Consider the following 13849-nt stretch of genomic DNA (forward strand, 5'->3'; position numbering starts at 1 on the left):
TGGCTGACCCGGCTACATTTCTTGATTTTAAAATTTGGCTCAGTTGAATTTGTAATTTAATAACCCTGGCCCAGTGGTTTTAAGGCACATCCCATGTACACAGGCAGTCCAGGTTCAAGTCCAGCCTATGGCTACTTTCCTTCACTCTCTCATCACTGTATCCACTGTTATGCACTACAAATAAAGTGTTAAAAAGCCCAAAAATATATCTTTAAAAAAAAAAAAAAATTATGCCATAATCGAGCAGCCTTACCTCTAACTACAGTTCACTGTGCAGACATGACACATTGCATTTAATCTCTGCAAGAGAGGGACTAACTTCTTCAAAATGTGAAACTAATACGTTATTTGAAAAGCGAATTTTACAAATATCCGACTTTGCGGTAATTTACTGCTTTCCTTTGCTCAATGTCACTGTAAATAGAAGAATTTCAGGAATTTTACTCATGTCTTTACAACACAAGCATTCTGAAAATTTCAGCTTAGCCTTTGAGGACTATCTTTTTCTTGAGTTAAATAAATGAAAGAAATATTTAGAAGAAACTCTCTTTAACATCATTAAAGATTCAGGTACAAGGCAAATATCTGAAATGTTTAAATACTTATCAGCCTCCTTTTATAGATCATTCTGCACACCTTTTAGCCATGGAGAACACATTCCTACAAAATAAATTATGGTGGACTTTGCAAGTCAGCAGCAGGCGATCCGGGCAACGTAGAGAAAAGCAGCAGCTGCGTCTGTGCATGATGTATGAAAAGCAATCGTTTCCTCGTCTCGTCTGAGGAAACATGATGTGAATCCCGTCCTGGAGGTGTGAGCACCTATGTATCTGACCCGCGGCATCTATTCTCTCATTACTCACATTACAGCGATGAGGGCAAATCAATAAGGACTTAGCACCAGGATGTATCATTAAGATAACCACACGTGGCATCGCTTCCCCCCAGACCTGATTTTTATTCATGGAGGAGAAAATAGAGGATCTCTGGGAGTGAAGACGGGGCAGCCTACAAGTAGCTTCCACTACATCAAATGAGCAGAGAGTGCACATAAAACACGATTGGGAGCTGGAGACGAGAGGAGTGACAGATCACATACTCATCAGTTTAACCAAAGGAAAAAAAAGGGTGTAATTCTCCCTCGAGGTGATTCAGGCTCACGGCGGTAGCAGCGGATGAATATAGTAGGATGGATGCCGCCGCTGCATCCCTGCTCTCCATCTTAATCTCCCACTTGTCTTTTGTGACTTAGCTGTGCATTTACATGGAAATCCGACTTGTAGCTGTATAAATCGCACTATTAACTAGTGACAGGCGCCAACAAAGCCTTATGATATATCCGCATGGGGCCAAGATTAAACCTTCTGCGAGGTTACACTCTTGTCATTCAAACAAGAAGTTCTAGATTTTAAAGTTGGACACTTTACAACGCACACATCTGGAAGGCAGCATTAATAAAAGTAAGGGAAGTGAATATCTGCTTTGAAGGCCTTCAGGGGTCGAATGAATCTCATCCAACCTGACCTGTTCAATAACTGAAGGCAGCAGGAGAACTAAATCCTGAACAGGGATAATTCACCCTTTCTAAAAGCCAGATTTGACCGAAGCTTCAGTTTAATTAGTATTCCACTGACACTGTCTCCAGCTCTATGCTGTTAGATTATGGGTATTGTAATGGTATTTTCTTTCACTGAACTGTAAGCAGTAGATCCTGCATATTACACAGCCAAAGAGAGGCTTTATATGAAGCCCAGACTGAAGTTTGTATCCTCTGTTATCATTTTAGTCGACATACATACAGTATGAATGCACAAAGACGACGAGGCTCTGCAGTGAACGCATGCATTGATAGTGTGACTAACGTTGCCTCCTTGTATAACCTCACTTTATGAGGCTTTTCTTATAAAACAGATGTATAACTTTGAACTTCTTCACCTCCTCAGCAGGAGCTGCAGCGACGGAGAGCTGTTGGCAACAAAAGTCCAGCAAGATCAAAAAAACCCAGCCTTCACCTGAGGTTATCTTCTACCTCAGCTTTATCTGTTCAGTTTAGGCTCCTGAAATTGCAGAGTTCTACTACATTAGTTCCCCTTTTAAAGTATTTCTTAAACTCGACTCCCGTCACGTCTTCTTGGGTACCACGTGTGCAGCTGTGACGTCCCCCTCCAGCGACCGGTTGGCCGGGAGAGGCGGTGGGCTCCAGTCCGGCTGGTAAAAGTGGATGTCAAAAGTCCGTGCCCAGTTTGCAAACACCCTCTTCTCTGTGATGAAGCGGTGATGGCTGCCCCTCCGTCCACGCTCGTGAGAAATGTACATAGCACACTCGTCCGGGCCACGGGGCTCATAGTAGTGGTAGGGAACGGATTGGTGCTGACGCCCCCTGCAGTGAATTTGAGAAACAGAAGAGACAGTTGACATTTAAGAAAAACAATTTTAATGAGTCACTTGAGTTATATTCCACACCCCGCAGAGTTTTTCATTTCACGGTGAAGGAGGGTGACTGATCTGCATGAATTTATTTTTCTATGCAGAGCTTACAAAGCCAAATTTAGCTCCTGTTGATTATTTGTTAAAGGCCACCTGCAGATGAGTGCTGATTGGAAAAGACAAATAAAGAAAGTGTCTAAAAAAGTGGCTGAGTTTTGTTTGAGTGCTGCAGTAAGCGAGGCTGGAACTGGATGGAAAATATAGCTCCATAATGAGTCACTGAAGACACTGAAGCGTCTTTGAAAACAGCCTCAAGCAGCTTAACAACATGTAAAACAATTCAAAGGATGGCTAAAAAAATAAACAAGGAAAGCGAGTGAAAACCTTGAAATCTGAATCAGGACACAGTTGATGCATCATTTTTTTCCATTAGTGATTTTTTTTAATGCTTTGGCTCCATCGATATCATCCTTGAAGTAAATAAAACATTCAACATGACATTTTAGAAACATGATTTAACTCTCACTCTCATCAAATCCAATAAAAATCTTCAGATCTAACTCATTAGGAGTTTTAAGTATCTGCTTATGCTCTCCATCTTTAATTTGTGCCCAAACTGAAAATAAAAACAATTCTTTAATCAATCAGATCAGGGGCAAAGCTATTCTGAATGTTTTACAGTTTGTTCTTTTTATTGAGAAATCTAAGAGATTTGTTCCTCTTCCAATAAAATCCTCCAATTAAAGAGCTGGCTGAGACGTGAGCTGTGATTCAAACCATTAAACTCTGCTAATAAGGGCTGGACGAGTTCGCTGCAAGGAGCCAGACGGAGTCACAACCGTCTATGCATCCCATCATTATTTGCCTTTTGGCTACATAGGACAGACGTCACGGTTCATGTTGTTACTCTGTGGCAGGCAAAGGAGAACACTCAGACTCCTTCAAGTGCACGACCAAAAGACGGCTTACAAGAAAACAGCAGACACAATGTCCTTTATTGTCTTTTGATCTGGGCAGAGCAGCAGATTACAGACAATCAAAAGACGACTCTGAACAAGAAGCTTTTGATAGTGCTGCAGACACTTCAGATGTGCTACAGCTTATTGCTGAAACACATCCGTTGTGCAGCGGAAATTTTGGCAGTTAATTTAAATCTAGTCTTAGTCTTTAGACTAAAATGTGTTTTACTTTAATTCTAGATTTAGTTGACAAAAACTCAAAAATATTTCTACCCAGTTTTAATCTTTCAAGAGTCTTCATACTTTAGTCTTTACAGTAAACCAGCTTTTCTTTTTCATTGTCCCATTAAGGAACACAAGATATTTAAAAGTGGCAACACTTTCTGGCCTTGCACTGCTGCATGCTCCCAACATGCTTTGCTTGCATCTTGTGTTGTGAAGCTGGCACTTGTAAAACAGCTTTTTCCCATAAATGTATGAAATTAATCCATGAGATGACACAGTAGTTCATCTTCCAAAGTGGAAGGATGATTACGCTTCTTCATCTTTCACTGAACATGCTACTTGCTTACGTCAAGACTCCGCCATGCCTGAAACTACTGCCCCTTGTTGTGATTGGTCCTGTCACTTTCTAACCGGGCCCAAACTGTTCAGACGGGAGCTTTGCAAGATGGATTCGCCAGTGAGAAACACGGAAATGGGCGAAATCCATCTGCTGTGCAAGGTTACCCTTCTTTGACTTTGTCCTAGAACTGTGAAATTTAGGGGATAGATTTTACTTGACATGAATTACAAAATAGCCTCTTGGAGCAATAACCTAACTCCGACAGGAAATCCACCATTTTAAATAAATTAGTCAAAATTGTTTTATTTTGACCATTTCCAGGGGTCCTTTGAGGATTAAGTTGTTCTAGAAATCCAATCCAATTCAGCTCAGATTTGAAGTACTCAAAATCAAGAAAATATTCAATACTGGGTGCCTTGGTCTGTTATTCTCAGGACCATGGTATTGAAACAGGCATTGAAATTGATTTTTGATAGAATCATATTGAAGTTTAGAAATACCAGTTCCAACAGCTGAGATGTAAAATATACAATAAAAACAGAATATAATGGCCAATCTTGGTTGGTTTAAATGTGCTGTATAAATGATGCTGACTTGCCTTGAAATCCTTTTCATCCTGTTTTCATTGAAATACAACACACCTCCAGCATGCCCTCATAGCCCCTGACTCAAAAGGATCCCTCCTACAGAGGAAGGATCCTGGACTTTGAGAAACAGAAAATTTCTTATCTTTGACTTTTTACTCCTTTTTTTAGACCTACTCTTTAGATCTTTGTTGTTGAGAGGTTTTGGTAATCAGACATCAGGATCTAAAACTATTTAACAATCAAGTAGAGCAACTCTCTACAGCAGGACTCCCTGCCTCCCCGCTTGCCTATCTTGGCCCTGTTTGACAACATTTTTCCATTGCCTACAAGCTGCGTAATTTCAGACACTAAGACCACCTTGCCTTGGCACAGATCCCTACTTGCTGTCAGTGAGGCTGATCGTGCCATAGTTTCCTCTAACGAAAAGGAGGATGCTTGGGTAAGCCTTGGAACAGGGCCCAAGTCCCAAGGCTTTTCAACTCCAGAGCCACACAGGTGAAGCACAGTGGATAGTGGAGCCAAAGCTCTGTGCATTGTGTGGCTATCCAGCTGGAGAACATGCTTCAAACTTCAGAGTTTATGGTGGGTGAGCTGGATCTGGTCATTAAAAACGCCACCACATCACCACTGCTCTGTCTCCACTGTTATGGGATCAAATGATAGAGCTTAGAAATGACTTTGTTCAGCTTATGGATAGTATTCTGAATGCTAGAGCTCAGTGTGTAATTTCTGGTCCATTTCCAACTCCCTGCTGTGATGCAGTAAAAATTTCCCTGTTAGGATAACTTCAAATCTGGCCAAAGGACTACTGCTGTAGTCATCCCAGAGGCATCCCAAATGTGAAACGTTTTACATCCTTTCATGATAGATCTGATATCTACAAACATGTTCTTCATCCAAATCATCAATTATTGTTGAATACTGAACTTACTCTATGCTCCTGCAAGGCATTTTCAACACGACAGTTCAAGCACTATTTAAATGTAAGGCCTATGAACTTCTCTTCTATCACACGCCTCAACCACCATATTAGATTTAGATATGCTGGCTGATCTTTAAGCTGCATACATAAATTCTGAAGTTATTATTTCAGGTAATTTTAATTTAAACCAAGTGAGTTCTGCCTCTGATAATTCAAGAGAAGAATGTGAACATTTTAATTTCACAGTTTATTAAAATCTCCACCAGGCAAAAACTTAAAAGCCCCATTAAAGTCAAATCTGATTGTTTTAATTTTAACAAAGCGAGCTGAAAAAAATGACCGATTCTGGAGTATTTGAGCTTGGCTTCAGTGATCACTGTCCAATAACTTTTATTAGAAATGCAAAGTTAAAAAAGTATTGTCCTCCCATGGTAGTCAGTTGAAATTTAAAAAATTTTGATGAGCAAGCTTTTGTTGTCTGGTGTATACACAGAGACATGATACAGCTAAAATCCCAGTTGTTGATTTAACTCTTGAACACTTTCATAAATCTTGTCAATAAGCATGCACCCTTCAAAAAACTCTGTGAAAAATAGGAACACTGTGGTTCTCAGCTGAAATTTCAGCTCTACTGAGAGGGAGGAATAAGGCCTGGGCCTCTGCCAGGCATTTTAGTCAACTACATTACATACATTTTTAATCTTCTATTTTATCTGGCACTGTTCCCTTCACTTGGAAGATGCTTATGTCACTCTGTTACACAAAGGTGGTGAAACACCAGTTTTGAACTATAGGCCTATTTTTAAACTGCCATGCCCTGCAGAAATATTAGAGTTGTTAGTACATGAACAACCTTAAACAATTCCAATTAAAGAATTCTGTTTTAATTTCACACCAGTCTGGTTTAGACAGGCTAGATAGTTCTGGCTTTGATAACAGTTGGTTAAAGAGCAATCTCAGCCACAGACAGCACACTGAAGCACCAGGAAAAACACTCACTGGTCAATTTATTAGGTACACCTGTTCTATTGCTTGTTGACACAAATAGCTAAGCAGCCAATCACATGGCAGCAACTCAGTGCATTTTGTCCAGAATTGGACAATAGAAAAACACTGTCCGTCTGATGAGCTCACTTTCATCCGTGACATTCAGATGGTAGGATCAGAATTTTGTGTAAACAAAATGAAAGCATGGATCCATCCTGCCCTGTATCAACGTTTCATCACACTGGTGGTGTAATGGTGTGGGAGATATGTTCTTGGCATACCCTGGGTCCCTTAGTACCAACTGAGCATTGTTTAAACATCACAGTCTATCTGAGTATTGTTGCTGCTGACCATGTCCATCCCTTTATGACCACACCCGTCTTTTGATGGCAACTTCCAGCAGGATGATGCACCATTTCACAAAACTCAAATCATCTCAAACTGGTTTCTTGAACATGAAAGTATGTTCACTATATTCCAATGGCCTCCACAGACACCATGTCTCCAGCCAGCAGAGCACCTTTGGGATGTGGTGGAACAGGAGATCTGCATCATCTGCATCATGTATCATTTGCAGCTGACCAATCTACAGCAACTGCTTTATGCTATTATGCCAATATGGACCAAAATCTCCGAGGGATGTTTCCAACATCATGTTGAAACTATGCCACAAAGAATTAAAGCAGTTCTGAAGGGTATCCAACATGGTACAAGCACTTTGTCCTGTCCCTTTTACTGTTTCCTATTGTAAAATTCATCTGTATGCAGATGGCACAATTGTGTGTTGCACTGTTGATAGAGTACAGTCTGCTGTGAATTCTCTTCCGTGCTGCTTTTCTGATTTAGAAGTTGCTCTCTAACCAAACAAATTAGTTTATAATTCAAATTTTAAAACATTGTTTTTGAGAGTCTTATCACCACTACTAAAGATGGCAACAATATTCATAAATGTAACATCCATTTTCACTGATACACAACGGTACTTCCCAAACATAATTTAAGTAGTGTTTTACAGAATTTAAAGCCTGGAGGTCTCACAACTTTCTACAACTAAACAAAACAAAAACTGAAGTCATTCAGTTCCTCAGCAAAATAAAATAAGATAGGCCATTATGTGAAGCCCTCCACCAGAAATGTTAAGAGTAATTTTTGATCAGGACTTGTGCTTTTAGGTGCATGTTAAAAAAAAAGTTGCCAGCCCTGTTTAAACAAGCTCAGAAATATAGCTAAGATCAAATCCTTCCTGTCAACTAAAGATTTAGCAAAACTCATTCATGCTTTTTATTTCCTTACCACTTTGATAACTGCAACTCACTCTACACCTGGCTCAGCCAAAAACCAAAACCTATATTCCTGAGCTTTTATCCTTGTTTGAACCAGGTCGCAGTCTGAGATCCACTGATAGAGGTCTGCTGGCTGTTCCAAGATCAAGGCTGAAAACTAAGGGTGATAAAGCTTTAATTTTCCGATTCCCCAAACTTTGGAACAGCCTACCAGAGGAGATCAGACTCTCTTTGCTTTATTTTTATATATGTTGTGTAAAGCACTTTGTTATTTGTATTGCTATACAAGTACATATTATTATGAAATAACTGATGAAATGATGGCATATTAAATTCTTGTCCCAACTTTTTTGGAACACATTGAAAGCACACAATTCAGTATTTTGAGCACATCTCAAAAAACAACTAAGTTTATCAGTTCAAATATTAAATATTTGTGTTTGTGCTGTATTCAGTTGAATTTAGGTTGAAAAGGATTTGCAAATCCTTGTCTTCAGCTTCCTTCACATTTTACATAAAATGTGCCAACTTTTATGGAATAAGGTTTTGCAAAATTGTACTTCCATGCCAACTCTTATTCTCTTGTTTCTCCCATAGATTAAAACAAAACAAAACAAAACAAAACAAAAAATTGTGAGGAATAATATTTATATTTCAGGGCCGTTTACTGACTTACTTTGGACTAATATCCAGGCACCTTAAGTATTCCAAAAGCATCTCCAGCCACAGTGACATTTTATTTATCATCTGCTTGAATTTATTACAGTTTTAATCTCTCTTATCAGGCTGCTGTGCTGCTCTGAATTTCTAGATATTGAAGCTGCTGCATATGAAGCTCGATTTAAAAGTCCTTAGCCAGGCTGCTTGGTGGTGAGCTGATGATTTCATTTTACATTCAGCCGCAGTGTCTCACCTGCAGAAGTCAGGGGCGACCATGCCGTAGACATTGATCCTATCGCACAGCTCCAGGGCGATGGTCATAGTGAACCAGCCGGTGCTCAGCCACGAGTTTGATATCCTCCTGCAGAGAGAGGGGGGAGAGAAGCAGTGGGAGGGAGACAGAAGACGGTTGAGTGGCTTTCATGCGTGGGAGAGCAGCAGCATGAAAACTGTACCATATTTGATTTCTGAATGTGATTAACGGGGAAAGATAATCAGAAAATCTCACATCTATGTTTTATGGCAGAATAAAGATTGATCTAAATCCAGAGGTCGATTTATCCTGACTGTGAGATCGTTGGCGTTCCCTCCCAGCTTCATTAAAACACAGATCCATCCCACATATATCGACTGATACAAATGAACCCTGTCAAATACGCAGACCCTTAATCACAAAGTGGTCTTGGTCTGCGTGTAGTGCAGATAGTTGGAATGACAAAGCTTTGGCTGCAGGATGATCTGCCACTTTCACACTGCAGATTTCCAGCCAAAGTAATGAGCACTAATCACAGCTTGCTGAGATTTGCTGTAATGAAAGAAATATGAAATGATTATTTCAACGTATTAGAAAATCTCTCTGAATCTAACTGTCCATCAGAGCTCTCTCTCCCAGTGGGTTTCTCTCAGATGAACAAACAGTCGAGGCAGGACGTCATATTTGTTTCAAGAATTCCTTGTTTAATGATTTAATGGGCTTCTGAGTCATTAAAGATGCATCTCCTTCAATGGGACGATGAAAACTTCTGTTTCAATCAAAAATATCTTTAATTAAAAGTAAATAAACATGGTGAAAGCTTTGATTCTGAGCGTATAAGAAAACTTCATAAGACTTTTTATGATACATTTGCAGTAATGAGAACATTTTGCTCTACATAAACATAAGTAACAGAAAAACATTGAAGTCTTAATCACAGGCTTTTTTCTTTAAGGCTCCAGTAAAAAATACACTAACATATTTCAAAGACTCCTTCTGAGGACCACTTCAAATACCACCCAACAGCTGTTGAGTTTTTGTGGGCCTGATGATTTAATAACTGCATAGCATTTAAACCCCTTCACTGTTTCGGGTGAGCTACATTGCTGCTTTCCAGGATCCTCTGCAGTTTGCATACCAGCAGCACATCAGTGTGGAGGATGCCATCTTCTCCCTCACCCATAAGGCTCTATCACAACTTGAGAGACAGGGAAGCACTGTGAGAATCATGTTTTTTGACTTCTCCAGTGCTTTCAACACCATTCAGCCCTAATGGATATGTAGCTACACCCCAGCATCACAGCCTGGATCCTGGACTACCTCACTGGCCGGCTGCAGTTTGTCAGAGTGGACAGCTGTGTCTCTGAGGTGGTGGGGAGCAACATCGGAGCACCCCAGGAAACTGTTCTGGCACCATTCCTCTTCACCTTCCATCCATCGGACTTTGAGTTCAACTCCGGATCATGCCAGGTCACCAAAAACCTGGTCCATTGTAGAGTTAACATAACCATATTTTATACTCAACATGAATAATCACCACATTTATCACTGCAACAAAAAAATGAATTTCATTCATTTAAGCTTTGGCACAAGATAACCTTTTTCCAAAATAAAAACACCTTTTCTTAAAACAGAATTACTTTTTTGGTTATGAACACAATGTGGGTGGGCACGTTAAGTAAAGCACTTGGAAAGTAATGCAAGACCTTATAGCTAAGCCATGATGCACACAAACATAAGGGGAAAATGATTACATAACTGAAAAAATCTGCAAATATTGGTTTAAAGTGGCATAAATAGGTTAGAGGTGGCAAAACTGAAAAATAAAATGGTGGGAAATGGTTAAAAGAGGCAACAAACTTGATAAAAGTGTCAAAAATGGCTTCCAAAAATGCACAGTGGGTAGGAAATGGTGTAAGAGGTTAAAAAGCAGCAAAAATTGATTAAAAATCAGTTAAAAGTGGAAAGAACTGGCAGAAATACGTTAAAATGGCCAAAAAAAAAAAAGTTTACACAACTGGACAGAGAAGTAAAAAACAGTCGGCTGAGTACTGATGTGCACAAATGTGAGGGAAAAATTACTAAATAATTGCTTAAAAAATGGGCAAGTAAGGGTTTGAAGTGGCACAAATGGGTTAGAGGTGATAAACTTTGACAAAACAGTGGTGGGAAAAGGTTAAAATGTTTGAATAGAAGAGCGTCTTTCCCAAAGTGCTGAAGTTGGAAGCATACTGTCCAAAATGTCTTGGTATACCGAAGCACTAAGATAGCGCTTCACTGGAGATATGGAGCCTAGCCCAATCCTAAAAAACAAAACAAACCTCACAGTTGGCACAGTGCTGTCAGGCAGGTAATGTTCTCCTAGCATCCACTAAACCCAGACTCGTCTGACTGCCAAACAGAGAAGAGTAATCTGTCACTCCACAGACCATGTTTCCGCCGCTCCACAGTCCAGTGTCGATTTGCTCTACACCTCTCCATCTGACGCTTGATATAGTACCGCTCTACTGAGGGCAAGAACTATAACATGAAATATAGGCTGTATTGCTTAGTTATAAAGTGTGAGACTGATGCCTTGTTTAAACTTTCAAACACTACCAATCATCATTTAATACCTGCAGGAATAAAGATATTCCCATTAACCTCAGCCTTTCTTTGCAAAGTGCTAAAATGCTAAATCAAGGCCACATTTACACACCAACAATTTCATTTGAAAATGACAACCAAACATGAGCAGACTTTTTTCACAGGATTCATTGTTTTGTTAAATGTAAAAATGGTGAAGTCTTTTTGAAACATGCATATTAGCTTCTTACATACTGAAGTCCTGCAACAGCACTGTAACCAAGTTCTGTTCCAGTGCATCTCTGTACTTACACGTTGCATCTGCAATGGTGTAATATTGATGGTGTACTGGCGCAAGAATTCCCTTTGTATTATGGCATTATGGAATGCCAAGAAGGAGCATGAGAGGCACGACATGAGCACACTTCAGTGTACCTCTATTGTACCTCAGTCACTACCTATGATAGCGAATGATAGTGAAAGACTCCCCATCCCACCATCAAAGTCTCTCATCCTGCCTCCATACATTATAAATTACATGTGCGGCATAACCAGATCTCAAGTATTCCACCTTCAAATGTAGAAGAAATCATGCCAATATTAGCCTTCAGCTCCAAGCACTACTGTGCTGAAATGCACCCTGACAGAGCTCTTGTTTCAAAGTGTAGCATTTAAATGAAACTTCCTGATATTGATCTTTAACTCTCTGGCTTTTAGCCACAACCAAAATCCCACCAACCACTGTGATGCAGGTGGTGTACCTGCTGTGGTTCAAAGCTTTTGGGAACAATTTTTATTCATCAAATCAGTTCTAAATACGCCAAAAAACATTCACAACCTCTGTTCCTGCTCCTTGTACAGAGTGTGAAATTATTGAAGTGTGAGCTGATATAAAATATTCAGCAGAGATAAATTTGAATCCTTCAGCTGAATCGGGCACAGCTGTGCATCTGGTCATGCTCTCCTGCTGCACAGCTGAACCTCATCTCGACTGGGATTGTGACTGGTGACCAGTGCATGTGTTCATGCATAAGTTATCAGGCGCATTTTTATAGACGGCTCCTTTGGAAATATGATGCCGAGGTTTCCAAATGAATATGAGTAACCTTTACGACCTTTAGTTGTTACTGTTCCCACAGCATGATTTCAAGATTTGACAGTAAAACAAAATAAGAAGTAAAAATAAAAATGAGGTGCACTGAAAGCTCTGCAGTTAAACTAAATTAGCTTATTCATTCATCTCTATTCAAAGATATAGTGTTTCCACATTAAGTAATTTTAACATCAGTAAATAAGAGCCTTATTTTTTGACAAATCTCTATTAGATTGACCTTCATATTGAATTTTGATCTGGATGAAGGATGGTTGAATTGACTAAAAATGTGCTATAACAAAGAGAAGAATAAGAACAAAAATGGACTAAATCCTGGTACAGAGCTGTAATTTCCAGTTCAGATGGAGCCATAAATCCTAGACTTCTTTGTTGGATGGAAAAAGAATTGGAGGTCAACTGAAAAGTTTCTTCAGAAAGAGCAGGAAATTATATATCCACAGTTTCAGGAACATTCTGGATGACAAAGTCTGTAAAACTTCAATTAAAGGGTGTCAGAGTTGCAGATCTCAACCTAAGGTATAATTAAAATTTCAGCCATGCTTGCAGCTTGCCGAGGTTGTATTTAGGCACAGCTGGGCTTTAAAGATAAATGCTATCGTGCTTACATGCTCGCCATGCTTATTTTAGTTGGTTTAATGTTTGCTGTTATCATAATCTCACTTTGTCATGTAAATGTGTACTCATTAGCAAAACAGCAGAAACAACAGCTGAATCTCTTTTATTTTCCAGCTGTAGGCTGCAAAACAAGCAGAAAAAGAGGAATTAAAACAGCAGATAACCAACAGTTAACCTTGAAGTGAGGCAAAATTTCATGACGGTCTCACAGTAGAGTCACTAAGTTCACAAATGACAAAACCAGCAGACAAATCCACCTCACATTCGCACACAAGGATAACAAAGGCGACTATGTAGAGTGTCTATCAGTATTAACTAATTCCATTTAGAAGCATCCATATAAGTGCTGACAGCATTATTGCTTAAAAAGTCATAAGGTGTAAGGCCAGCATAAGACAAACTGATCTTTAAATCTCAGTGATCTTGTTTTCCTGATCACAGGAAGGCAAAGTCATGATTAAAATGGAAACTCTTAATTTCTTAGCTCTAATCTGAAGACAGACATTGTTTCTCATTTACTCTCTTCTACTTTCAGGTCTGGGCCTGGTCCAGAAAATGTGAAGCATGTGTAGAAGATCTAGGCCCATTTGGACTCATTTGAGGTGTATTCGAGAGTAAGTCAACTTACAAACATATTATCTAGATTAGTGGTTTTCAATCTTTTATGCCCAGAGCACACCTAAGATCAGGCCAAAATTTCAAGGCACACCCAAACCATATCTAACCACTTTATTTCTGAGGGGGTCTACTGGAGCTACGAATGTGGATGGAACTTCCAGAACCATAACAATAATAGCAAAAACCGACTTCTAAGGGCTTACTACACGGATTTAGAGCCAACAGCAGTTGTTCTGAAATAAATAAATATTTGCTGTAGTAAATACTATGCTGCTTCATTTTTGTCAAATCAAA

General features: G+C 39.5%; 1 protein-coding gene across 1 annotated transcript in view; it reads right to left on the reverse strand.

Annotated features, from left to right (window-relative positions):
• st6galnac5a (ST6 (alpha-N-acetyl-neuraminyl-2,3-beta-galactosyl-1,3)-N-acetylgalactosaminide alpha-2,6-sialyltransferase 5a) overlaps window positions 1-13849 on the reverse strand; it is a 101290-nt gene continuing 87441 nt past the window's right edge. The window contains exons 4-5 of the mRNA XM_041802518.1: window positions 8644-8751; window positions 1-2380 (exon numbers count right to left, since the gene is read on the reverse strand). Of these exons, the coding sequence (XP_041658452.1) occupies window positions 2122-2380; window positions 8644-8751 (367 nt within the window). The 3' untranslated portion in view covers window positions 1-2121. The remainder of the gene's footprint in view (window positions 2381-8643; window positions 8752-13849) is intronic.

This window comes from Cheilinus undulatus, linkage group 13 (assembly GCF_018320785.1).
Source record: "Cheilinus undulatus linkage group 13, ASM1832078v1, whole genome shotgun sequence".
Taxonomy (NCBI): Eukaryota; Metazoa; Chordata; class Actinopteri; order Labriformes; family Labridae; genus Cheilinus; species Cheilinus undulatus.